This window comes from Misgurnus anguillicaudatus, chromosome 17 (genome assembly GCF_027580225.2).
Source record: "Misgurnus anguillicaudatus chromosome 17, ASM2758022v2, whole genome shotgun sequence".
In the NCBI taxonomy this organism is placed as follows: Eukaryota; Metazoa; Chordata; class Actinopteri; order Cypriniformes; family Cobitidae; genus Misgurnus; species Misgurnus anguillicaudatus.
In genome coordinates this window covers 13,221,504-13,248,139 of record NC_073353.2, presented here as the reverse complement: position 1 = coordinate 13,248,139, position 26,636 = coordinate 13,221,504, and the positions used below count along the sequence as shown (strand labels likewise).

Genomic DNA, 26,636 nt, shown 5'->3' with positions numbered 1-26,636 from the left:
GTGCCAAGCTGCTATATTGCTTGTCAACTGTAAAGTGTCTACAGTGATTGAGTCCAATAAACTATCACCTGGCAATCACAAAAATATTTTGCGATTATCATATTTTATCAGATTGATATTGCCACTTTTTTGTTAAACCAGTTCCTGTATATCTATTATATTTGGTAGAGATAAAAAATGTTTTGCTGTTCTGCTATAAATACCAGACCAAAGATATTGGACGTAACAAGATTGATCACTGCTATTACTATAAATAGGAGACTATGCAACACTCAATATGCAGCCTAATCTCAAGGCACTTCGTGATATAGTCACAAAATATTTTATTTATATATGTGTGTTCAAGGACACAATTTTCCTCTTTTTTTCGTGTCATTGAGCACAAATGTCACTCAGCACAGATTTCTATAAATTGTTTTTCACGTCCTGGAGAACTTTTCTTTTACATGTAATTTGATGTATTCGGACAATAGTTTAAAATTCTAAATCTTACCCCAAGCAACAATGGTAAAAAAAAGAAGGGAACAACCAACACATAAAATACACGAAAAAAGAAAGTTGTGCTCAGGGACACGAAAAACAATGTAAAGAAATTAGTGCCGAGTGATACGAAAAAGGCATTTGTGCTTAAAAAAAAGAAGAGGAAAATAATTTCCAAGAACACAAATAAATAAATCAAATATTTTGTGACAATACCACAAAATGCAATGAGGTAGGATTGCAATATGGCCGCTTTGGCGATGAAAGTCCCGCCTTTCAGTTAAAAGAACAAATCATCATTCGACAATGACTGGCATTCTCTGTGGGAGGGGCTCTGGCCAGAATTGCATGAGGTGCATTTCAACCTGCAGTAGCTGCCTGCAACGGCTTCGAATAAATATGTTTTAGGATCATTTTAACTTATAAATAAATAAAAAAACAAGTAAAAGTTATGGTAGAGTTGATGCAACATGGCCGTTATTCCTCTAGTTAGCAATGTCAGTCATACAAGACTTGCCCTGCATCTTAATTCGCATAATATCAGTACTAAAAAGTAGTTGAAATTAGATTTAGTATGTCCCGTCTCTTTCAAACCACTTAAATGCCTATACTGTCTCGTAACAAAAGCAGCACATACTTTTAGAGCATAGGACATAAGCCAAGTGAAATCGGGAAGCAGGCCAGGTCTTGTATGACCACAGTGCTGCCTGCAGGCATGACTTCCCTGAAGTGGCTCTACCAGTTGTGCAGCATGCTAGAAACTAGGTATAAGGTTTACATAAACAAAAAAGCATAATTTGAATACACTTTGCATGCAATTGCCTGACAAGTAAATAGATTTAACAGTACATAGTCAATAATTAGCCAAACCAATGAATTACTCAAATAGATTTTGAATACTAATTTCCAGTAAGTGTTTTCCACAGACTTAGTTTATTGTGGCGGCACATCTGTCAGGGGGATGGGCTAAAAATCTGTAACTAACATGGGTACAGGTTGGTCATTTTCAGATGCCAAGATCCTCACAAACCCTGTCTGCACAAAAAGTGCAATAAGCGCCACCACACAAAATAGGGTCTTGCGCACATAGCACGCACCACCGCCAACTCTATGATGACAGGCGGACCAATGGCAGATGCGTCAGACTTCCTAGTAACCCCGATAGTATATATATATATATAAATATGTATCTCCCTCAGGGGTTTTTCTCCTCCTAGGAGTTTTCCCCCGGACTAGCCAGGAGGGTTTTTCTCCTAGGGGGGTTTTCATTCCCTGGAGAATCCGCCACCGTTGGCTTAACTTAATACTTTACTGTATACATTACATTATTACTACGCTCGCTTTTCTATGCTTTTTTCTACATATATTAATGTAAAGCTGCTTTGAAACAATTAACACTTGTGCAAAGCGGTACATAAATAAAATTGAATTGAATTAACAGCGGTGTGTGTACAGAAACGCATGTGAGAGTGAGTTTTTTTGTGACTGGTCGCCACAAATAAATGAATGTATATGAAACATTGGTAACACTTAAGGTCAAAAGGGTTTTAAAAGGATTTAAGAATGCCATGTTGTCTCTCACTCACCAATCTCCTTGCCAAGTTTGGAGTGGAGCATGGCACCAGCAGAGGTGACCACAGCGCAGGTCCGGAAGCCCTTCCCGAAAAGCTGTTTCAAGGATGAAGCTGGTACAATCTTCTTCCAGCCCAAGGTGGAGAAGGGTGTCTCATTTCCATCCAAAGTTTTAACCTCTCCCATCTTCTTAAGATCACACAACACTTGGCCACTCTGTCTCTTCCTTCGTTTCCCTTTAAAGGTCACACCGAGTTTATTATTAGTAAGATATTCTTTCATAGCAACCTGCAGACGTGGACTGAGCATGTCCAATGATAAACTCCCTTTCCACGAGCTTTTAACTATGGATTTTCTTCTTGGTACATAGTAATCATCCGCATCCGAGTTTTCGTGCTTAGATGTAGACACCCGCATCCTCGTAGTCCTCCTCCTTCCAACATCTTCTTCCTCTTCTCCTCCTACCACTTCTTCCTCCTCATCTTCATCCTGCTGAGGTGAATCCTGGTTGTACTCCTGCCTCTCACGACTGCGACTCACAGCAGCTGATCTCCAGCGCACATCCTGGGTGCCAACTGCAGACCAGGCCGCCAAGCTTTGATGGTCTGGATAGGGGTAGGCCTCCTGACTGACTGGACTAGGCTGGGGGTTGACGTTGGGGTTTTGCTCCTGACTTTGCTTCCGCTGGGTATTACTGGAGGCAGAGGGGGCCAGCCCCAAATGGGTGCGGGGGTTACCTTGCAGTGAGGTCAAGCGCCGAGTGTCAGTGTAGGCAAGTGCTGCGGGGGAATTCGGTTCATCCACTCTTGAATCCATAAAGTAGGAGAAAAGAGCCAGAAACAGCAGTACCCAGCCCAGCATTAGCCCGAGGGCTACTCGCCGCCACTGTTTCAGACTGGACATTTCCCAGCAGTCCTCTAGTCCACACGGCACTGCACTCCAGACCCGACAGAAGGGTCAGCAGGAGGCCTGAGAAGAGATCAATAAGTCAAACTCATTATCAAAAGAAATCGGTCAAAATGTCTTACAATTATTTTTTAAGCAACAATTTCACTTTAAAATTGAGTTGCGATGAATCCTAAAATGTTCCTAAAGCCCAAAATACTGTACACTGTAGAATTTTTGCACTCCTACAAGATCATTACCTTATCACAATGTGCGATATAAATCATTTAAACTTTGGTACGACAAGAATGTAGACTGTACGATGATGACACGGAGGCTTCGACGGCTGCGTCACAAGTTGGCGCAACATCACCAGCATGTGGTAGTGGTAAACAAATACAAGTAAGCAGGTCATAGTAGCAAACACACTGTGCGTTGATCATGCTGAAGTTCTGACACTGTCAGAAAACTATCGTAGGCTATCTTTGGATGCAAGACCGGGAAAACGTCTGTCTTTAAACCGCTCTAACTGAACGACATAGAACCACCGATGAAGAGCCACGATCACAGAAATCGTGATGATTGTTTCATGATAGCAATCTTTCATCTGAGACAGCCAAAAATCGTGCAGTGTATCACAAGATTTAAATAAGAGAAGTTGCAACACACAGTGGGTAGCACAGCTGCAAAAAGAAATTAGTTTTTTTCTCCTAGGAGGTTTTTCAACCCCTAGGGAGTCATCCGAAATTTGCGTAACTTGGAACTCTCTTCGACGTGTTACATTATTACTACGCTCGCTAGTACGGTTTAATCTTAGCCGCTGTACTCTGCTTCTTTTGTTGTCACACCGATTTTTCTGTGTTTTTCCTGCTATTATTAATGTAAAGCTGCTTTGGAACAATTAAAATTTTTTGAAAAGCGCTATATAAATAAAACCGTAAAAACAGTAAAATGCTGTTTAAATGGTTCTTTATTTCTTGACGATGTGCGATTGCTCATGTTCTGATTTTGTATAAAACAACTTTTTGTTATTTTTAATGGTTCACAGACACTTGTTCATTCTAATTTAATCCATAATCTTGTCAATGTGTTAGCATGAGAGAAGCTTGATGCTGTCGGAAGAACACCTCTCGCGTAAATTATTAGATGTTTATGGCTTACATTTCTTTCCTGTCACAGAAAACCACCACAGGTTTAGCAATGCCATCAAAGTATTGGAACCAAACTCTTCATATATAAAAAATACAATAAGTTATACTGAATAATGACATTACAATAAGTCACTCCATAAAACGTCCCACCCTACACAACAACTCAACATCTACATTTCTGTATTGATGAGGCAGATGTTGCGTTAACCTAAAATGTTCCATCTTTGATGGAATACTTTTCACAGTGACGTAAAAATCTAAAAGTCATCCATTAATCTCCAGAACAAAATTAAAAAGGTAACACGTCGTCTGTCCGAGGTAAAGACACAAATACTAATGACAACAGAGTCTATGTTAATTAAAATGACGGAGAATAAAATTGTCTAACGCAACCTCTGTGATGAGGTGATATTGTGTATTTATTTAAAATGTGGTAAAATCTCAAAAAGAAAAAATCTTATTTATTTACAGTATTTAAATCGGTCATCGAAACTAAAAACTGTTTCTAAACGTTTCCTAGACCTAGGTCTTAGAAGCTAATAACAACAAACAAAACAAACAAACAAAACCACATTTACAAATATCAGGTACACACACTCAGAAAGAACATAGCAATTAATTACCAGTTAACATATCAGGTAGACAATACTGCAATACAAGCCAGAAGTGGTTTAAAATACAAAGCCAGACAGTCTCTAATTCTCTCTCTTTTCAAAAACTGGAAAGTTTTTGTTTCCTTTCTCTTTCCCTTGAGAGACGGTAGTCCCCCTGAGATCACTTGTTCTCCAAAACACTGTCAGTTATCATTTTCTGTTCTTTAACTGCTGATCTCAATTTAGATCCGAATACCAAAGATGTCATGTCATAACATTCTTTCACTTATCCATTTTGTACGAAAAAGAAATCAACATTACTTTTACAATGCGCGACGGCACAAACGCACCCATGCGCGCAGTACGCAAGCACGCGCACAGACCCATTTTTCTTTATTCTATTGTCTTGACTATTTATTCTCAGTCGCTGAAACAGAAAAACATACCAATAATAGACAATAATTGTCTTCTAAACAAACAAAAAGCATGCAAAGTCACCTCGTAAGCTTCCAACCAAAAACGTCTATGCATTAGAACCAAAATAACACATGGTTTTATTATCTGTACTTTCCACTGAAAGAGGAAACCATTTGAATTAATCTAGTCTTAACACATGACATGCTTGAACTTTCAGAAGCTGTTGGCACCATTCTCTTATCAGATAAAACTCAAACTCATAAATTTGGACTAACTATCAACGAAACATCACATCATCCTTTAAAAAACAGAGACTGATAAAAGTTTTTACTGTTCTTTAAAGCTCCCAGTCACTCACACACACACACACACACACAAACACGAGATGAATCAACATTTCAGCGCACTTTCATTGTTGTTTACACAAACAGCACAAGTGTAAGAGGACACCGAGCAGACGGGAGACAAACATAGCATGGCTCGATAAACACTAAACGGATGACATTATAAACAACGTATGAACTTATCAACAAATATGTTTTCTATACATTTCTTATTCCTTTTATCTATTTGGTTTAATGGACGTTTCCACTGTTTGTTCCAAAATGTATTAACCGTAGCAAGCTTTTTTAGCGTAAAATGTTTTCTATAAAAATGTTATTTAAATAAATCTGAATTTAAAGTATATCACAAACACACTTTTACAAAGACTGCTTGTATAGACAGTTTCTTGGACGCACGTGTGGTGATGCGATTACGCGTCTAGTCGGAACTAAACTTCCGGTCTCTGTTTGTTTAATGGTCTGACTAGTTGCTAAACTGAATTCGTGAACAAAGCTTCCTAAAGATGAGGGAAGACGACGATCATGGATTGCCGCTATTTGATGGGAGATTTGGCAGCCGATCTGTAGCTAAGATTGTATACATTATATAGTACACATTTAACACAGTAACGTTAGCTTAGTGTAGTTTTGATTAGAGCCCGACCGATTTATCGTTTTGCCGATTTTATCGGCCGATATGAGCATGTCGCAGATATATCTGTATCGGCGTATAAGCCGCAGATATGAAGCCGATATGAATGTCCCTTTCAAAAAACATTAAATGCTTTTGAAAGATGTAAGTACTTGTTTGGCCAGCAGAGCGCGCCCTATTGGTTGCTAATGGCGACCCAGGTCACTCACTGGAGTGACACCAGCCAATCCCCCACCCCTTTCACTTCAGTCAGTTCAGGTGGCGGCAGTCACGCGGTTTCATTATACATTATACACCTGGTATTAAGATGCACTTTGGTCGATTGGATTATGAGTGTGCGAGAGAGACACATTCCTGTTTACATTTGGTGTTTTTAATCTGTCGCTTTTGTCCACTTGCGAGTTGTTTAAAACGCAAGCGGAAGAAATGACGCGAGGCGGAAAAAGGACGCGCTTAAACTGACGCGCAGTCTGTGGGAGTACAGCTGCTTGTGTTGTTACTGAACATGCAATTGATTAAATAAGCTCGCGCAACTTTGCTCTCCGCCTCTTTTATTTAGCGAGGGTGTAGACGCTTTAGTTTTATAAAAGTTTAAAGTCCCGACAGAACACTGTGGGTTCGTGTTATAAAAACGTTGTGCAGTACATTAAACATAAGCCTACATCATTATATTGTCAGTAAGTCAAGCATTGTCGTCTGAACGGTAAGTTTCTATTTAATTTGTGAAGTATAACTTACTGTAAAGCTAATAAACAATGACTTTATGGGCCCTATCTTGCACCCAGCGCAAGTGACTTTGTCAGTGACGCATGTATCTTTTCGTATTTTGCACTGGCGCACAGCGGGTTTTTCCCTCCACAGACGCACGTCGGCAAACTAGGGAATGAACTTGCGCTCCCTGGGCGGTTCAGCGCAAAAAAGGAGGCGTGCTCCGGCGCAAACCATCTCTTATGCTATTTTGCCGTTTCAAAAAACAATTGCGCTACTAACCAAAAAAAACTAGTCTAAAGTCAGTGGCGCGTTGCGCGTGGTTCATTATGCTATTTTAAGGGCGCATGCTTGACCATAATGTATAGCCTGCACAACGCGCATTGCTTATCTAATCTACACAGATGCAACAGTTATTTTTGCAAATCATAAATTGTTACAATAAAAAATATAAGATAAGGGAAATCATTAAATCATAAATTGTTACAATAAAAAATATTAATACATGAGATAAAGGAAATCATTGTGGTGAGCATTGTGGTGATAGTTTTTATTTATTTTGTGTGGCAGCATTAAACAATTATCATGCAAATGACGATTAAAATATTTTCATAAGTTTGTTGTGTGGCTGTATTACGTTTATTTTATCTAAATAATAATTAAAATGTTTTCATAAGAAACCTTCATGTATGTGAACTTGATTTGTAAGTGTACTTTGGGGTTGAACCTTGCTTGCGTTTCTTGTGTCCGATTTCAAAGCCCTCAAACCCTTTTTGTGAGGGTGGACGCAGCGATGTCCTCCTGTGTGCCCGGCGTGCCCGATTTATGCTGGCAAGCTTGGGATCCCCCCGTCTCCTGACATCATTGTAGTGCTTGGCGCAGCTGATGAGACAATTGCGGCTATTTCCTCTCACGCCTGTTTAACCGACGCTGATTTGGGCGGGTTTCTCCCATACAAAACAACTTCTCTGTCTTTGACTGCTCTTACAAGAACGTGGGTCTCCTCGGCTGTGAACCGCTCCTGGCGTGCGCCTGTCAAATCCGTCATAATAATAGCAACCCGCCATGGAACTTGCGCCCTTGCGTTTTAAGGGAATGTTGGATAGCGTTCTGATTGGTTTATTTGACGTTACGCCCAAACCACACCTATGAATAATGAACCTACTTCAGACCAACCCCTTATTGATTTGCGCCCGACGCAAGACTTATTTCTCCCGCCGGGAAAATAGCAACAGCGCCCAAGATCCGCCCACAAAGTCACTTGCGCTTTGCGCTTCGGACTTGCGTTTCAGATCGTTAAAATAGGGCCCTATAAGTTTCTATTTTTTAAAATAAGCCCAATATAACATTATTCTCGTCAAAACTGACAATGATTTAAGTTATATGTATTTTGTTTTGTTTGTGTTTTAAAGTTATTTATAATAAGTCAAGTTTACTGTTTTGTGCACTTATATCAGAATCATTTTGTATAATATAGTTTATTGTTAACTTGTAAAACACACCTGCCTATATTACATATCTTTATCACGTCATTTTAAGTGTTTGTTCACCACATTTGTGAGTGATGTGATCATTACAAAAAAGTATTTATATATAGTATATTCTGTTAATGTATATAGTGTATTCTATGTACAGTACTGTAGTAGTATAATATACTGTAGTATATGTGTACTGTACTATAATATGCACAAAGAATATCGGCCGATATATCGTTATCGGTCTTTTTTTACTCCCTAATATCTGTATCGGCATCGGCCCCAAAAAATGCATATCGGTCGGGCTCTAATTTTGATATGCTTTAGCTATGATCAGGGCTCGACATTAAGGCTTGTCCGCTTGTTTTTTTGTTAAGTTAAATTTCAAACAATGTTACTTAACGTTATGTGCCGTTATCGACAGAGCAGAACACGCAGCGCAAACACCGAGCGGAATATTGAACAGAGTGCGCGGCGTGCCGACACACACACACACTTTTACATGTTACTGTTATTGTTACTAAACAAGCTGGGCGCGCATTAAACCTGATCAACGAACACGGAGGGGCGGGAGTCGCTGGATGGCGTGGAGTGGAGAGTGATGTTTCTTCAGGCTCCGGCGTAAATATAACGTAAATATATCACTGTGTCAAAAAAGCCGATTTAAGTCCGTATTTTTTCTCTTCTAAAGTTCGGTAAAAACACATAATGGGCTTAAAATCTTGTTTAAGACTTTGGGGCCGGATTCACAAAACATTCTTAAGAAGAAAAATCTTCTTAACTGCCAGTCTTAAATAACATCTTAAAGTTAGGATAACCTTAAAGTAGTCTTAAATGTCAAAATGTAAGATGTTTTATAAGTTAATGTGATTGTTTAAAGAGGAATTTCACACTCATATACCGGTAATGAAGTTTAATGGCTTACTGCAGTAATAGGTCATGAAACACAAATAAGTATTAGTGATAATATTAGCAAACATTTAACTTCCCCTGTAATAGCCTACATTCATTTTGAAATTACTTAACAGCTAAAAGTCGCTCTAAGCGGGAGGCGAATGGGTAATCGCTCCATCATGCGAGTCGAGCGCTCCAAAACCGCGGGCACGCTTCACCCTCCGCGTCCGTCTCTTGACGCGTGAGCGCGGGTTGCGGCGGGAGACGAAGCCGTGGCCACGGAGAGTAAAGCACTCACACCCAGAGCGCTCAACCCGCATGATGGACCGATTGGGACATTATGGAATTATATTTACGCACCGCACCGCCTTAATACTAGCTGGCCTCTGTTACAACAGCGAATAAAATCCTGTAGTAGTCTTAATGCATCACTCGTTTGCAGGCACGTGCAGAGGGGGGGGGGGGGGGGTGGTGGGTGCCCAAGCACCTGCCCCTTTACCCCTGGATGACCAAAGTGCCCTTTTTGTCAAGGCATTTTTTTGTAATTAAATGCCCTTTTGTGAAGTCCTGCCCAATCTAACTATTAGTAAAATTAATAAAAAATAATTTAGACTCAAATAAAATTAGTCACATGATGACGTATTGACCTTTCATTGGACAATCTCTTTAGGGACGATCACTAGCTAGCTCACAGCGCTAGCAGCGCCCACACGTGCACGACACGGTGCGCAGTAGAGGGAGGATCCCCCTCGAGCCGGCATTGAACCGAAGCGATGCTTGTTATATTGTTATTATTTTACAAGAACAACGTGAGGAGAGCATGCACAGCTTTTGTTTATTGCTGTCTGTGTGTATTAACATCTCTAGAACGTTAGATGCAAACAGGGCTCTCAAGTCTCACGCATTCGGCGGGAGACACACGCATTTCAGCCAGTTTACTCGCCACACCTTATATTTCTCACGCTGAAAAGAAAACATTCTTCCCAAATAAAAACAATGGATGAAGCAAAGGCAGGGACGTTCTCTGCCGGGAGTTCATACAGGTAGCTGTCTCGAGTTTTTAGGTGTGCTCAACTTCACGCAGCAATGCAAGAACCGAAACGCACATGACATCAAAGTACCGCGAGAAATATTCGGGAAATCATACGGAGGAGTTTGATTTCAAATTGCTCTCGAGCTGTTCTAATGTCATCCACCTGTCACGCGGAGTTTGTTGGAAGAAAAAGATCCGATGAATACGGTTAAAAAAAAACTCGTTTAATTTTTCTATCATATTGAATTTACGATTCCTGGACTCGCCTTTGATAAAAGACAATGTGAGCTGATGTTGGTTAATATAGCTATACTCGTGCTAAATTAATAACTCAGTCAAAAACTCTCCAGCTTTGCAACCAGTTTTAGTTTACCTGAAAATAAAGAAAGTACTAGAGGCTTCATGAAATGAATGAAAGGAGAGATGAATCTCATTATTTTATTGTTCTGTCATCAAGGCATCAAAGTGTGCAAAAACACAACACAAACACGATTCAAAACTAAAATATGTAGACTACTCTCTTTGTATACAAATTTCGAACAGGATTAGAATAGAATTATATTTTAAATATGACAACAAAAACACAAGCCTGTAAACGTAATAATATCTTAATGTCACAATGCAATAATATCATATAAATTTAAAACTGCATACTGTTGACACACACAAACACAAAATGAAATGCACTGTAAGTCGTTTTGGATAAAAGTGGCTGCCAAATGAATAAATATAAAGATATAATACTCAGTCTATATAGATTTTCTGTCTCACTCTATTTGCAAGGAAAATAAAGAAAAACTTTAGAATTAAAATAATCTTTATATTATGTATTACTTTATTATTTGTTTCAGTTGTGTTCTTGCGTATCAGCGAGCAAAGTGCCCTTTTTATTCTTTGAGCACCTGACCATCCAATTGTCTCTGCACGGCCCTGCTCGTTTGTATCGCGTTAATGATCGCAAGGTAACTTAGTCAAAAGATTCATGGATAAGTGTATTGTTACCTCATTAGCAGGGTAAGTTATCTTAACTCATTTAAAAGCTTGTCATTTTATTCTTAAGATATTCTTAAGAAAAAAACTGAGAACTTAAGAAATGTTTGAGAATTGCACTTAGGAACATTCTTACGCACTTCTTATAATTTATCTTAAGAACTTCCTTATTTTTTGTCTTAAGAACTTCCTTATTTTTTGTCTTAAGAATGTTTTCGTGAATCCGGCCCCAGTTTTATAATGAGAATCTCTCTTTCAGCGCGCCTATGTGTGTGTGTGCGCCTCACGCGAATCTGATGTCACTGTACATAAAAAATCCCACACAAACATTACAGCGTAAATGCTAGGTTTAAGATTGATTTTATATATAACAGATAATCTAGATACATTTATCCTGATAAGTTTTTTAAAACATGGTCATGTTTTAATGTTTTGCTTTAGTGTTTTAATGTCAGACAATTATTGAAATGTGGGAAAAATGAAAAGAAAGGCAGCAGATATAGCATCCTTCTTCAGAAAGAGTAGCAAGAAGCAGCCAAATGAATCTTAGTAAAATACATTTCAGTGGCCTACAAAATTCACGTGATTTTCTGGTCTTTATATATTTTTTTCAGCAATGGGACATATAAATTCTGGTTTCAAAGTAAATTTTAAAAGTTTTATTTGATTAAATAGTTTAAAAAAACATGAGGTTGAATTATGACTATAAATTGTATGTTAATCTCAATTCATTTGAATTCAAATTAAAGTGTTGTAGCAATTGTATGTTATACATTATTCTGATTAACACACCTATAATACTTAAAAGTATTTTAAGGTTGAATGATAGAGATTTTATGTGCCACACCAGAGTAACTGCTGGCCCCTGCCTGGCCACCGCTATGAAAAATCCCTTGCTCTGCCACTGATTAGCAAAACAATCAGTTTTATAACACATTATATTATAAAACTTTACCCGGACAAGTGACTTTTGTGCATGGACAAGTGAAACACAAATTTACTTGTCCGAAGGACAAGTTCCTCAAAAAGTTAATGTCAAGCCCTGTATGATTTGCATTTAGACTTTCGGTGACTGCTGAAATGTTTGACAGACACTGAGAAGACATCTACGATAAGAGTGAAGAAAGGAATAAACATCAAGTTGTTTCATGTCAACATCAAAGGCAAGGACTTTGCTGATACAAGACCAAAACATACAAAGAAGGCCATCTAAATACAGACAACTGTGGTGAAACAATACTTTATTTAATCTTACATTACTCGCTGTTTTTAATAAAATAAAAAAATCTATATTTTAGATTTTCAATAATGAAAACTAGCAAAAATGCAACCTCCCCAAATATTTATACAGTTAAAGGCGGAGTGCACAATGTTTGAAAAACGCTTTCCTCCCCAAATATTTATACAGTTAAAGGTGGAGTGCACATTGTTTGAAAAACGCTTTGGAAAAGGAGACGGGCCGACAACAAAACACACTTATGGCATATCAGCAGTAAGCAGCGTGTCTACTAACCGACATTCTTGTCGGGTTGCGTATGTGTGGGGCGGGTCTTTTAAAAGAAGGTCCAGATTCTATTGGGGTAGGGGCGTGTTTGTTTAAGTGATTTCAAATATCAACATTGGCTTTCAAACATTGTGCACTCCGCCTTTAAGATTGATACTTCAACACCCTCATGTTCAAAATAAATTTACGCTCTACATTTTCTTCATCCATTTGTCAGCAGCTGACAACAGTTGGTTGCACACAATGTTTAACACATCGCCTGTGCCTTTATCCATCACTGATCAAAAAGGATAAAGAACATTTAAGACCTCTTTAACTAGTAGTAAACAGTAGTCTACTTTAGTTTGCCAGATTAAGATCAACAAAACCCCCAAAACTACAAGAGCGTGCTTTAAAGGTTGCTATGGGTGACCACCTCCTTTCCTGCAACTGAGCTGCAAGAATTAGATTGAGGGTTGACAAACAGGAAATAGCACACATACAAATAAATGTGATGACTGCAAGGGTGTACTTATATCTGCACATTATGCGTACCGTATCAGAGCATGTATGGTAAGTACGGTTTGTTTGGCTACTGGCTAGTGTGATCACTCCGTATTGCACCAGGGTGAGATATGCTTAAAGGGATACTTCACCGATTTAGCATTCAGCTTTGTATCTGTAGAAACCCGGCATTATTACTGAATGACCATGTTTCCCTCCCTCATTTCCCCCTGAGAGGAGAGATATCTGCATTTTGGTTCTGCAAAAAAGTCCTCCGATGATGTAATATGACGATTTTTGCATCATCGGAGGACTTTTTTGCAGAACCAAAATGCAGATATCTCTCCTCTCAGGGGGAAATGATGGAGGGAAACATGGTCATTCAGTAATACTGCCGGGTTTCTACAGATAAAAAGCTGAATGCTAAATCGGTGAAGTATCCCTTTAAGTGTACCCAGATACGCTTTTGCATAGATAAGTATATCGGGAAAATGTGCCCATATTGATAGGATAGCATCTTGCAGTTGATGGAGATTTGTGGGATGCACATCCAGGGCACAAGCTCCCGTTCCACAACATCCCAAAGATGCTCTATTGAGTTGAGATCTGGTGACTGTGGGGGCCATTTTAGTACAGTGAACTCATTGTCATGTTCAAGAAACCAATTTGACATGATTCAAGCTTTTTTACATGGTGCATTATCCTGCTGGAAGTAGCCATCAGAGGATGAGTACATGGTGGTCATAAAGGGATGGACATGGTCAGAAACAATGCTCAGGTAGGCTGTGGCATTTAAACGATGGGGCCTAAAGCTAAAGTGTGCCAAGAAAACACCCCCCACATCATTACACCACCACCAGCATGCACAGTGGTAACAAGGCATGATGAATCCATCTTCTCATTCTGTTTACGCCAAATTCTGACTCTACCATCTGAATTTCTCAACAGAAATCGAGACTCATCAGACCAGGCAACATTTTCCAGTCTAATTTTGGTGAGCTTGTGCAAATTGTAGCCTCTTTTCCCTATTTGTGGTGGAGATGAGTAGTACCCAGTGGGGTCTTCTGCTGTTGTAGCCCATCCGCTTCAATGTTGTGCGTGTTGTGGCTTTACAAATGTTTTGAATGATAACCACTCGTTACAACCGAGGTATGCAGCAAAGTTGCTCTTCTATCAGCTTGAATCAGTCGACCCATTCTCCTCTGACCTCTAGCATCAACAAGGCATTTTCGCCCACAGGACTGCCGCATACTGGATGTTTTTCCCTTTTCACACCATTAAATTCCCTTTCTTTCTCATTCTGACATTCAGTTTAGAGTTCAGGAGATTGTCTTGACCAGGACCACATCCTTAAATGCATTAAAGCAACTGCCATGTGATTGGTTGATTAGATAATTGCATTAATGAGAAATTGAAAAGGTGTTCCTAATAATCCTTTAAGTTAGTGTATATCAGTTGACGCTATTTAAGAGTATTTACATCACATAATAGCTATAAATATACACTAACACTTACAGTAATAACGAAGGCACTGCAATAATAAACACTGCGTTTACTGTGGGGAGATTCAGCATATTAAATTGCCTTCAACTCGCATCTCTCATTCGTTTTTACTGGAGTGGGGGACCGGAGAGTTTAAAGCTGAATGCCGTCACCTAGCATACTGGACGAATTAATTTTACAGATCTAAAAAGATTCGGGACTTTTGACAAAATATTTGGGGCTTAAGCCCCAGAAGCCACCCCTTCGCTCCGCCCATGCATTTAGACATAATACTACTTGCCTACTCACCTACAGGACACAGCTAATGTGTTGTGCTTTTTGAACAAAAAACGCTCATTTCTTAGAAACACAAAAAGTTTATTGTAGTTGTAAACAGCCTGACTAGACCTGCAGTGTAGTTTAACACGAAAAACATTTCAGAGAAACAGAAACGTCGCTAAATAACTAAATATGTGAACCAATTTGTGAAAACACAGCTTTTGTGATTTAGTATTTGCTACATAAAATCATTACACATTACATGACGTAAAGAACATTTTGTAAATATATAACCTTGACATCACTAATATTGGCTGAGTAAGGTCATGTCAAAGATTGAACCAAATAAATCAATAAGTTTTAAAATGATCCCAAATTTTACACAATCTTGTGGCTGCAATGGGAACATGAGGTATATCATGGCTAGATATCACAGATCACGGTGAGTCTGTCTGGAAGGTTTTTCCCCTCATGCTGACAAACCCACAATTGTTTCATCAATTTCACCAAAGACAAGCGTTCGTACCGGAGGCTTGTTCTGTCCTTGTGGAGGGCAATCAATATACAAGACGGAAAGCCAAGCTGAGCACCTAAGAGATACGCAAGCGATTTCTAAGCAGACAACCTTGAGACTGCTGGACTGGTCTCAATCCAGTCCGCCTCTGGATGACCCCGTTTCGCATTTACACCTCTCCCCATTACGGATGACCAGGCAGTGCCCTGTGAAAGACTCCCCGCTGCAGTGCAGCAATGTAGCGAAATCAGCTCAGAGGTCATCTGACTACACGTGCATGGAAAATGGAGAGAACAGATTGATGATGCACACTGAACCCATTAACCTGAACCCTTAATCTACATTGCTAATGCACTCCAGTAAACCAATCCACTGGCAGGGAACTGGCAAGGCTTACATGGGCTCAGCAGGTTTCAAAAGCTCAGCTTCAGCATCTCCATAAGTCTGCTTGCTCTGGCTTTGTTTTTTTGCATACACCTCCTTTTGAAGATGCACACATGGATGTGACCATACAAATGGGCCGCCTCCATCCAGCTGGGAAAATGTCTAAAACCAGCAACTAGAAATAAAGCCACCATCTGTAACATGTCTGAGATAGAAAGGCAGAGGAATGGATGGAAGAAAAAAATAGGTGTTGATGGTTTCTGGTGTGTGGGCACTAGCTATTACAGAAGTACTGATTTAAATTATTACGAAAAATAAATGGGTAAGAATGATACAAATTATATATATTGACAGAACAAAGTACCGCCTATTTTCGACTAATTTGGAAACTAAAAGATGGCGAAATGCAGTGTTAACGCTTTAAGAATGGATTTTATAACATTAATTAATCTAAATGTTTAACTTAAACATCTGTATCAGGGCTTGACGATAAAGTATTTTTTCTACTGGCCCAGGTGGGCAAATAATTCAGATTTTTGTCGAGCCCTGTGTATTTAATAGCACGGTAGTTTGAAATTTGTAACTTAAAAGAATAGTCTACTCATTTTCAACATCAAAATATGTTATTACCCTAACCAAGAATTGTTGATACATCCCTCTATCATCTGTGTGGTGTGTGCGTGCACGTAAGCGCTGGAGCGCGCTGCGACGCTTCGATAGCATTTAGCTTAGCCCCATTCATTCAATGGTACCGTTTAGAGATAAAGTTAGAAGTGACCAAACACATCAACGTTTTTCCTATTTAATAGGAGCAGTTATACGAGCAAGTTTGGTGGTACAAAATAAAACGTAGCGCTTTTCTAAGCAGATTTAAAAGAGGAACTACATTTTAATGTGAATAGCACTTTTGGTAGTACTTCGACTCGGCGCAGTAACACCCTCCCTCTCCCATTATGAGAGTGAGAAGGGGAGCGGACTTTTCAGGCGAGTCGAAGTACTCCCAAAAGTGCTATTACGCCATAAAATATAGTTCCTCTTTTAAATCCGCTTAGAAAAGCGCTACGTTTTATTTTGTACCACCAAACTTGCTCGTATAACTACTCGTCTTAAATAGGAAAAACGTTGATGTGTTTGGTCACTTCTAACTTTATCTCTAAATGGTACCATTGAATGAATGGGGCTAAGCTAAATGCTATCGAAGCGTCGCAGCGCGCTCCAGTGCTTACGTGCACGCACACAGATGATAGAGGTATACCAACAGTTCTTAGTTAAGGTAATAACATTTTAATATTGAAAATGAGTAGACTATTCCTTTAAGCAGTAAAATTGAATGTATATTATATACCCTGACAATCACAATGGTTGTCACAGAAAAGAATAAGAGGGAAAATCGGTTGGTGGTAAGGCGTGAAGTTATACGTTAATTTGAAATGATGTTAAAAGGACAGCTTGCAAAAGTTATGGTTAAATTCCACCTCCCTTAGCAACAAGCCCCAATTCCCGTCCATCCATTATTCATGCATTCCTGTCTAACATTGCTCCAAATGTTTAACCAAATATTCTAACAACATAAGAAAAACGAACATTTATTTCACTTTTGTTTTGGCAGCCTTTTGTAAATGCCAAGCACCCATCACTTACATTCTGTCAAACACTTCAAGGTAAGATGATGGATAATTTCTTTACGCCTTTGCTTAAAGGCTGTGCAGCGTTTTAGTGAACGTTCAGGGTGATGTTGCTCTTCACTCATTTTGTCACAGAACTGTGAAGCATTCATTTAAATAGCTAATCTCCGAGCACAGCCCACTCGGCTTTCCAGGCTTTATGAGATGGAATCTGTACCGGAGATGAGGGTTATGGGATGCCAGGGGCGTAAACATCCTATTTGCTTTTATAAGGTAATTAGAAAGCACTCTCAAAAGGTATGAAGTCACGAGCAATCAGATTATATAACAGCAATACCTGGATGCTTTGTTTTAAAAGGACGTCGAGCATGTGAAATGAGCGACCGCATGGAATGTAATGGATCTCATTTAAACCGCAGTACTTTATGAGATGGCTTATGCATTTACAATGTAATTGATCTCATTTGAATGCCACCACTTTATGAGATGGCTTAGTTATTTACAGGCATTGAATTCTACCTACAAGCACAAAATGTTTAATAGGGGAATAATTAGGCAATGCAATGGAAACTAAAATGGATTGCAACACTTTGTAAAGTGCACTGTCATGTCTAATTTCAAGACAAATGTTTTGCAAGTTGCAACCAGTACTGGATTGTTGTTGAACTTAGATATTTTCTAAATAATTTGCGCTTTTATGATATATTCAGTTTATAAGAGGGCCATACGAAAACGATAAAACTTTATGATGCAACTAATGATTAACAACTAGTCACTAAGCATGCTTTTACAGAAAGTGTCTGATTGTTTGCACTAGGGTTGAGCGATGTCCCCTAAATTGGCAGTTGACGATGGTTACGTTAAACCATCGCGATGGACGATGATATCGTTAGGCGGGGGGTATTTTTCGTTATTATTCGTTATTATATAATTATTATTCGTTAATTTACTTTATTACTTCCACTTAAGAAGAGTTGTGCACTTTTTATTTTAATATATATTTTACATAAATACTTTTTTGTACTTAAAAGCAATAATTCCGATCTTTTACTTACCCAACTAATGACTCTTTCAAATAGGATGCACATAAGGGGGAAAAGTAGCTTTATTCCATTTACTCTTTACATAAATATTTTTCTTCTATTTAAAGTAATTCTTTATTTTACTAACAAATGACTCCTCCGCACTTTCCAATAGGTTGCACATATCTGCATAAATATCTGTGCATATGTGCCACCAGTACTCCGTCAGAGCGGTCTTCATCGTGGGGAGCAGCAAGCACTACAATCCACAGCTTATTAAAACTAGACAAATTGAACACGTTTTTAGGTTAACTCTTTAGAAGAGAGTTATGTCAACTCGCAGCAGAGTGGCGCGGGGGCGTGGCATGACAATGGTGTCACGATGGACGATGATCCGAGTTTGCACAGACAACATAATTGATAAAAAATAAGATGATATCATTTCATAACTTAAATCTAAAACAAGAGCTACTTTAAAGGGGTCATAGCCTAAAAATCAGACTTTTTCCATGTTTAAGTGCTCTAATTGGGTCCCCAGTGCTTCTTTCCACGTAGAAAACATGAAAAAGATCAACCCAGTAACTTAAGCCATTTACTGCAAGCATGCGAAAAATTAGATCGTTCAGATTTCGCCTGTTTTGTGAGGTAGGTAGTAAGGCCAATTACAATAATACCACCCTTTAATCTGCACTATACAACCACAGCACTGCCATTTAGTGCAGAGAAAGAGAGAGAAAAAAAAAATTTGACAGCACAATTGAGTTTCAATTACAACAAACCACCATTATTGTGATCGGTGTTTGCACTTCATTCGCTTATTTGCATTTTAAATGACACACCCAAAAACGGCACACTTTTGCTCAGGCCTACGAAGTGGCAATTTTAACATGCTATAATCAATTATACGTGGGGTATTTTGAGCTAAAACTTCACATTTGCACTCTGGGGACACCAAATGTTTATTTTAAATCTTTAAAAAAAAATCTCATAACATTGACCCCTTTAAAACCTTTAGTGTGTACTCTGCACACTAGGGGGTGGTTTCCCAGACAGGGATTACCTTAAAACATGGCAAGGCCTTAGTTAAATTAGGATATTTAAGTCATAATCTATAAATAAACACTATTGGTGTGCATCTTCAGACACAACACTCGCACTGATATATTTTAAGATATGTCAGAGCAAGTTATTTTCGTTCAAGACAACACTAACATTTAAGTTAGTCTGGGACTAGTCTTAAACCCTGTCTGGGAAACGGCCCCTAGGGGGTGGTTTCCCAAACAGGGATTAGTTTAAGCCAGGACTAGGCCTTAGTTTAATTAGGAAATATAACTAGTTTTAAACAAACATACCTTACTAAAAACATTAGGGATGAGCAAAATGATAGTACAGAACAAAGGGCACGAAGACTTTAAATAGGAAGAACTAATGAGGGAAACATGTGAAAATAATAATAACACGAGCAATAAAGCAGGATAAAAGTGACGAGACACAGGAAACACATGGTTCAATACAGACAATATTGACACCATGCATTCCCACACAAAACACTGTACACTGTCAGAACCCTGCAATACTGAACTAGATATGAATACTAAAGACTCTGGCAGGATCCTGACATTTTGTACCCAAAGAGTGCATATTGGTAGTTCAAAGATACACATTGGTACCTAAATGGTACATATTAGGACATTTTTTAAAGGGTACTGTCCCAGTGACAGCTTTTGTACCTTTAGTTTGCATCAGATGGTAACGCCTAGTCTTGGCTTCATCTAAACCTTGTCTGTGAAACCAGGCAATAAATGATTCTGAACATATTAAACATTAAACTAGTGATCAAAGTCTTAGCATTTTCGACTATCGACTGATACAGATTATTGGCCGACATATCAGGGCATTTCTAATATTGACCAAATGCTTCTGCTTCAAATCTGCTTAATCCTGCTCCAGGTCATTCAGAAATATCAGATTGTTGGCAGAATCCATTCAGACACATTAAAAATAAATAAATAAATAAATATAAATATATATTTTTTTACAGGAAAACATGTCAGACTCAGAGATGGGTTTTGCATCAAAGTTCTTCAATTCCATGTTTGGTTCTCCCCTTATTAATGAACTGCAATTGTAGTCTGTTAGTAAATCTGAAACTTTACCCTCAACCTCATCTGCCACCTTGCAGAACTATTACGTAAAAAATGTATTAAGCAATATGTTGCGCATGTGAGAGGGTTGTGTGTCACCACAACCAAAACTACACAAAATAACAAGAGACAAACTGGTGATCCACTCTACAGTGCTCAGAGAACACTTTCCTTCCTGTTTTCTTCAAAACAGCCACATCATAATGACGCAAGCATGATCAGACAAGCATGATAATCGTCCTTGGATGACATGATAAAGTTGCAACCCATTTTCAGTTACTTTACTCTAACCTGTTTGTACCATCTAAAATATTGAGCTTCCAGAAGGCTACGTTACCATGTTTTATTTAAAACAAGTTTCAAATATTTATAACTCTACATGATAACCCTTCCACAAACCATGCTAGACCAAGGTTAAAAGGGGTCTGTAAATGCCAGCCTGTCTGCCTAGATATGACTTAACTTAAAAGTTAAAACAGACATATTATACAAACTAGAATCAGATCACCAAAGCTTGAAATGCCCAACATATCAGATGCACAAAAACTAATTTGTCACTAGGACTACACGATTCTTGCTAAAAATGTAAATCACGGTTTTTCTCCCTGGGAAACGAGATCACGTTTCTCTGACATGATTCTCATTTTTTTCAGCAAAAAGATTTATTGCACTCAAGTAAAAAAGTGCTAAACAGGATAATAACATGTCTTAAGTCTCTTTTTCTTATTTTCCCTTAAGATGCGCATTTTAAAATGTGTTTAACATCAACAATGTTGACATTAATAAATAAAAAGAATTACAACCCCAAATCAGAAAAAGTTGGGACACTGTAGAAATTGTGAGTAAAAAAGGAATGGAATAATTTACAAATCTCAAACTTATATTTTATTCACAATAGAATATAGATAACATATCAAATGTAGAAAGTGAGACATTTTGAAATGTCATGCCAAATATTGGCTCATTTTGGATTTCATGAGAGCTACACATTCCAAAAAAGTTGGGACAGGTAGCAATAAGAGGCCAGAAAATGTAAATGTACATATAAAGGAACAGCTGGAGGAGGACCAATGTTTAGGAATGTGAATGTTGTCCCATTCTTGTCTACAACAGGCTTCTAGTTGCTCAACTGTCTTAGGTCTTCTTAGGTCACATCTTCCTCTTTATGATGCGCCAAATATTTTCTGTGGGTGACAGATCTGGACTGCAAGCTGGCCATTTCAGTACTCAGATCCTTTTTCTACGCAGTCTTGAAGTTGTAATTGATGCAGTATGTGGTCTGGCATTGTCATGTTGGAAAATGCAAGGTCTTCTCTGAAAGAGACGACTTCTGAATGAGGGCATATGTTGCTCTAAAACTTGGATAAACCTTTCAGCATTGATGGTGCCTTTCCAGATGTGTAAGCTGCCCATGACACACGTACTCATGCAACCCAATACCATCAGAGATGCAGGCTTCTGAACTGAGCGCTAATAACAACTTGGGTTGTCATTGTCCTCTTTAGTCCAGATGAAATGGCATCCCAGTTTTTCAAAAAGAACTTCACATTTTGATTCGTCTGACCACAGAACAGTTTTCCACTTTGCCAAAGTCCATTTTAAATGAGCCTTGGCCCAGAGAAAACGCCTGCGCTTCTGGATTATGTTTAGATATGGCTTCTTGTTTGACCTATAGAGTTTTAGCTGGCAACGGCGAATGACACGGTGGACTGTGTTTACCGACAATGTTTTCTGGAAGTATTCTAGAACCCATGTTGTGATTTCCATTACAGTAACGGTCCTGTATTTGATGCAGTGCCGTCTAAGGGCCCAAAAATCATGGGCATCCAGTAAGGTTTTCCAGCCTTGACCCTTACGCACAGAGATTGTTCTAGATTCTTTAAATCTTTGGATGATATTATGCACTGTAGATGATGATAACTTCAAACTCTTTGCAATTTTTCTCTGAGAAACTCAGAAAACTATTTTTCGCCGCAGCATTGGGGGAATTTGTGATTCTCTGCCCATCTTGACTCCTGACAAACACTGCCACTCTGACAGGCTCTTTTTATACCCAATCATGTTGCCAATTGACCTTATAAGGAACATATTAAGGACTAATTTGAAACTTATATGTACATTTAAATTTTCTGGCCTCTAATTGCTACCTGCCCCGACTTTTTTTGTAATGTGTAGATATCATGAAATCAAAAATGAGCCAATATTTGGCATGACATTTCAAAATATCTAACTTTCAACATTTTATATGATATCTATATTCTATTGTAAATAAAATAAAAGTAAATGAGATTAGTAAATTATTCCATTCCTTTTTTAGTCACAATTTCTACAGTGTCCCAACTTTTTCTGATTTGGGGTTGTAGAACAAATAGCATCTGTGCTTTTGTACACTCAAACTTTGCTTAATACCTTAAAACTCTTAAAACACAAACAACTTTAAAAACACTAAACGATGAACATTTAGCATCAGGGAGAAACATAGGCATGTTACAACGTTCCCCTAGTGCTAAAAGCCTTTCTGATGGGGAACTTGTGGTGGGGATACAACGGCAGTTTCTTAATCTGAAGGCTGCAGCCTCTGAAGGTCGCATTTCTAAGCTGAATACGTCATCAAGTCTTATTTTAAAATATTAACAATTATAAAGCTGAGTGTTATTCTTAGTTAATCGTCAATTGTTGTAGTATGTTTATGACTTGCGAATGGTATGCTCAGTTAACTTAAATAAAGCAGGCTTGATAACGTATGCAGCCTGCAGACCTTCTGAGGCATCAGCCTTCCAATTAAAAAAGTCCAGAGATATTTCCTTGCTTTTTTTCGGAATCAATATTGTTGCATCACCACTCTCAGTCGCCTCCAGAATTTTCCGCAATGGTGCTCGTTTTTTACTCTTTTTGCCACTCCAAATCCACCAAGTAAACAGACTATGTTTAGGTCCCATTAACACACTTAAAACACCAAAGACATATGATCAACAATAAAAACTTGATTTTCACCACAGGGAGACTTTAAGTCATAAATAATGTAAAGCTCACTGTACGTTTTCCTCAGTTAAGAGTGAAACAAACGACCCGTGCAGGACATTTCTGCGGGCGTCTCTTGCTGCACTGAAACAGCAACGCTTTCATTAGAGCCCTGTAATTCATATGGTCTATTGATCTGTCTGCAGTTTATGATGGCGGAAACGCGAGCACCTTCAAATTAAAGAGTCAAAATGATCCGAATGCTCAAGCTATTCAATAGCCCAGTGAAAAACATGAAAAGTGATACGGGAAAAGAAATAAATTCTGCAGCACATGCCTAAACAAACCCAATGTAAGAGTTCATCTTTGTTCCTCTTTGAGTCAACACCTCCATGTAAAGGATTGGGATGAGCGCAATCAGTCTCGGCTTAAAATTCCACAACTGAAGATCCCACCTTTTGCCCCCTTTACCAGCTATCCGGAGGCCTGATGCAACTTGAGAGCAAACTCATAATTGCACATGCTGTCACTCAAGTACCTTCGAATGGGGTATGATTCATGCCAGTGCGTAATTTAACACCATAAAAAGAACTAGAAAACAACTTGATAACTTAAAGCACCACTTACCACGTTAATGTTTTTTAGGTGCGTTAGAGAGGTGCATTTAAATCTGAGTCAGTCAGTATTAAATATATCAATGTTTTATTCTCACAGAATGTTCTTTACATTACATGTAGAAAAATCACAAAAAATGACTAGCTGTGTCTAGCACATATGAACAGCTGAAGTGCTCAAATTGCCTGCCTTCTAATTCTGCATGCCTGAAAATAAAGGAGCTCTTGTTTCATGACTGATGCATGATGACATATAAATAAGCTCTTTGACTATTGCCGCCATGTTAAAGTTCTACAGAAGTCTTGTTATAATCCTTATAAATAGCATGGTGACCAAAAGGTCAAAGTTATCAGTGACATTCAGAGGAAAGGCTTTCTTTAAGCCCACATTGAGAAATCAGAGTGTTTAAGTGGAAATCAGTTTTACTTGATTGTAGAAGAGTAAAAGAACAGAATTGACACCAGTGGATTTGCGCTTTTGTCCAGAACCTCGCAGGTGCGGCCGGCCATTAAATCATAAATCACATACAAGCCGAGCAAGTCCCTTCCACTGTGAGGGATAGAGAGCCTTAGCCAGGTGACAGTGAGAAAACGTAACACAAAATAAATGCATTATTTTTAATAAAATACTGAATGGTACACAATTACCTGATATAATTAGCTGATGAGCAACATTATATAGTTAAATGCAATATAAAAAAAACACACTAGTAGGTACATTTACATGCAACCAAATAATCCGTTTGTAATCGTATTGAAGGCTCAAAAAAAAGCCTTCATGTAAACACCTTAATCAATACGATTGAGGACGATCGGATGCAAATTTGGATCGTATTGAAGGGGGTGGTGTACTCCGATCTGTGATCCGATCCGCAGGAGAAAAGTACGCATGTAATGTGCGTGAATCGTAGTATTTTCTCAATCGGATGCAAAAATACTTTGTGCACATGCGCAGAACATTTGTTCTCAAGTTCACGTCTGATATTAAACTCTTATATAACATGATTCTCGTCACAGAAACACGCAATAGCAAGGCAGTGGCATCACACATTATTAAGGTAGGTTACTGGGGTAATGAGATGTACATTCTGCCGCGTTTATGTGTACCTTTTTAAACATTAGGCTATTTAAAGCAATAAAATAGCGTTGTGACTTTTGAAAAGTGTTTTCATCACATCACCTACTTTCTCCAACTCCGTTTTGACTTTAATCCAGAGATAAAGCCTGAACTCGAAGAGAGGCGCTGTCCGCAGCGAGGCGTTGCCAAGTTTTTTTCGAGTTTAGATTTGAGCTACTGTTTAAACTGTTTCCACCTGTTGTTGTTTTTTCTGGGGGTTAAAGATGAAAGTTTTTCGTCCATTAGTTATTAGTATTTGAGCTGTGAATAGTCATTGGGATGCTTTTGGGCTAGTTTTGAATGTCCATTTGGGATGGGACTGATACCCGAATCTGGCAACCCTGGCTGTGCGCTTGCGCAGACGTTCGGTTCGGATATAATGTACATGTAAACGAACATTTTAATCAGATTGCAATCTTTAGGCTGCATGTAAACTGTATCGTCGTAACCTTCAATCGTATTAAATTCAATCGGATTGACCAAATTTTGTGCATGTAAACATAGCCACTGTGTGCATGTGTGTGTTGAGCTGGCACTGATCTCCTGGTATTGCATTCACTCTGCAGGCGACTGATTCAGTCCTAATTCCAACCATCTCACAAGCTGTCAGTCACACACACACACACACACACACATACACACACACACACACACACACACACACGCACACAGACAGACACACAGACAGACACACATACGCATGACTGATTTGATAGAGTCTTCCATAAGGGCTCTCCTCATATATAGCTGGGTTTCCATAAACCTCATTTCATGCACATTTTAAAGCATCACATAAGAAACGAGTGAGTGAAACGCCAAAGTTCCCAAATAAAATCCCTTAATACGCATTTTTTTACGTTCGCTTTATCAGCTGATGTTGTCTTTCTCATATAACTTTAATGTCCTTAATGCCATAATGTCCTTAATGCTAGTGCCTGCATCAAAACGTCTTAACTAAATGCAGTCATGTCTTCATTTTTAAAGCATGACTGGTTTTATTTACTCTTGGTTACTAGGTTACCAATACCACTGTCATTCCCTCTGACAACTTGATGAAAACGCACCCAATTCGCATTTGTTTATTTTTCTTTTTTGGGAATTCAAAGATTGACTTCATATTTGGATGAAAGCCCAGCTATTGACACACCTTAACCATCCAGGAGGCAAGAAAGCAAACAGCTTTGGGTCACGTAGGTGCAGAAAAATAGTAAATCATCTTCACCTTCCCAAGCTTGAGGTGTCATGGCTTTACCTTCCCAAGCTTGTTTTGACAACTTCTGTCAATTTTCCAGTTCTTTGGCTTATAAAGATTTTAATTAAGATACGGAGCTAAA

General features: G+C 38.6%; 1 protein-coding gene across 3 annotated transcripts in view; it reads right to left on the bottom strand.

Annotated features, from left to right (window-relative positions):
- The window catches only part of st6gal2a (ST6 beta-galactosamide alpha-2,6-sialyltranferase 2a), an 81,060-nt gene that overhangs the window by 28,636 nt on the left and 25,788 nt on the right, over positions 1-26,636 (bottom strand). For all 3 annotated transcript variants that reach the window (XM_055214659.2, XM_055214657.2, XM_055214660.2), the window contains one exon: positions 2,067-3,021. In XM_055214659.2, the coding sequence (XP_055070634.2) occupies positions 2,067-2,955 (889 nt within the window). In that variant the 5' untranslated portion in view covers positions 2,956-3,021. The remainder of the gene's footprint in view (positions 1-2,066; positions 3,022-26,636) is intronic.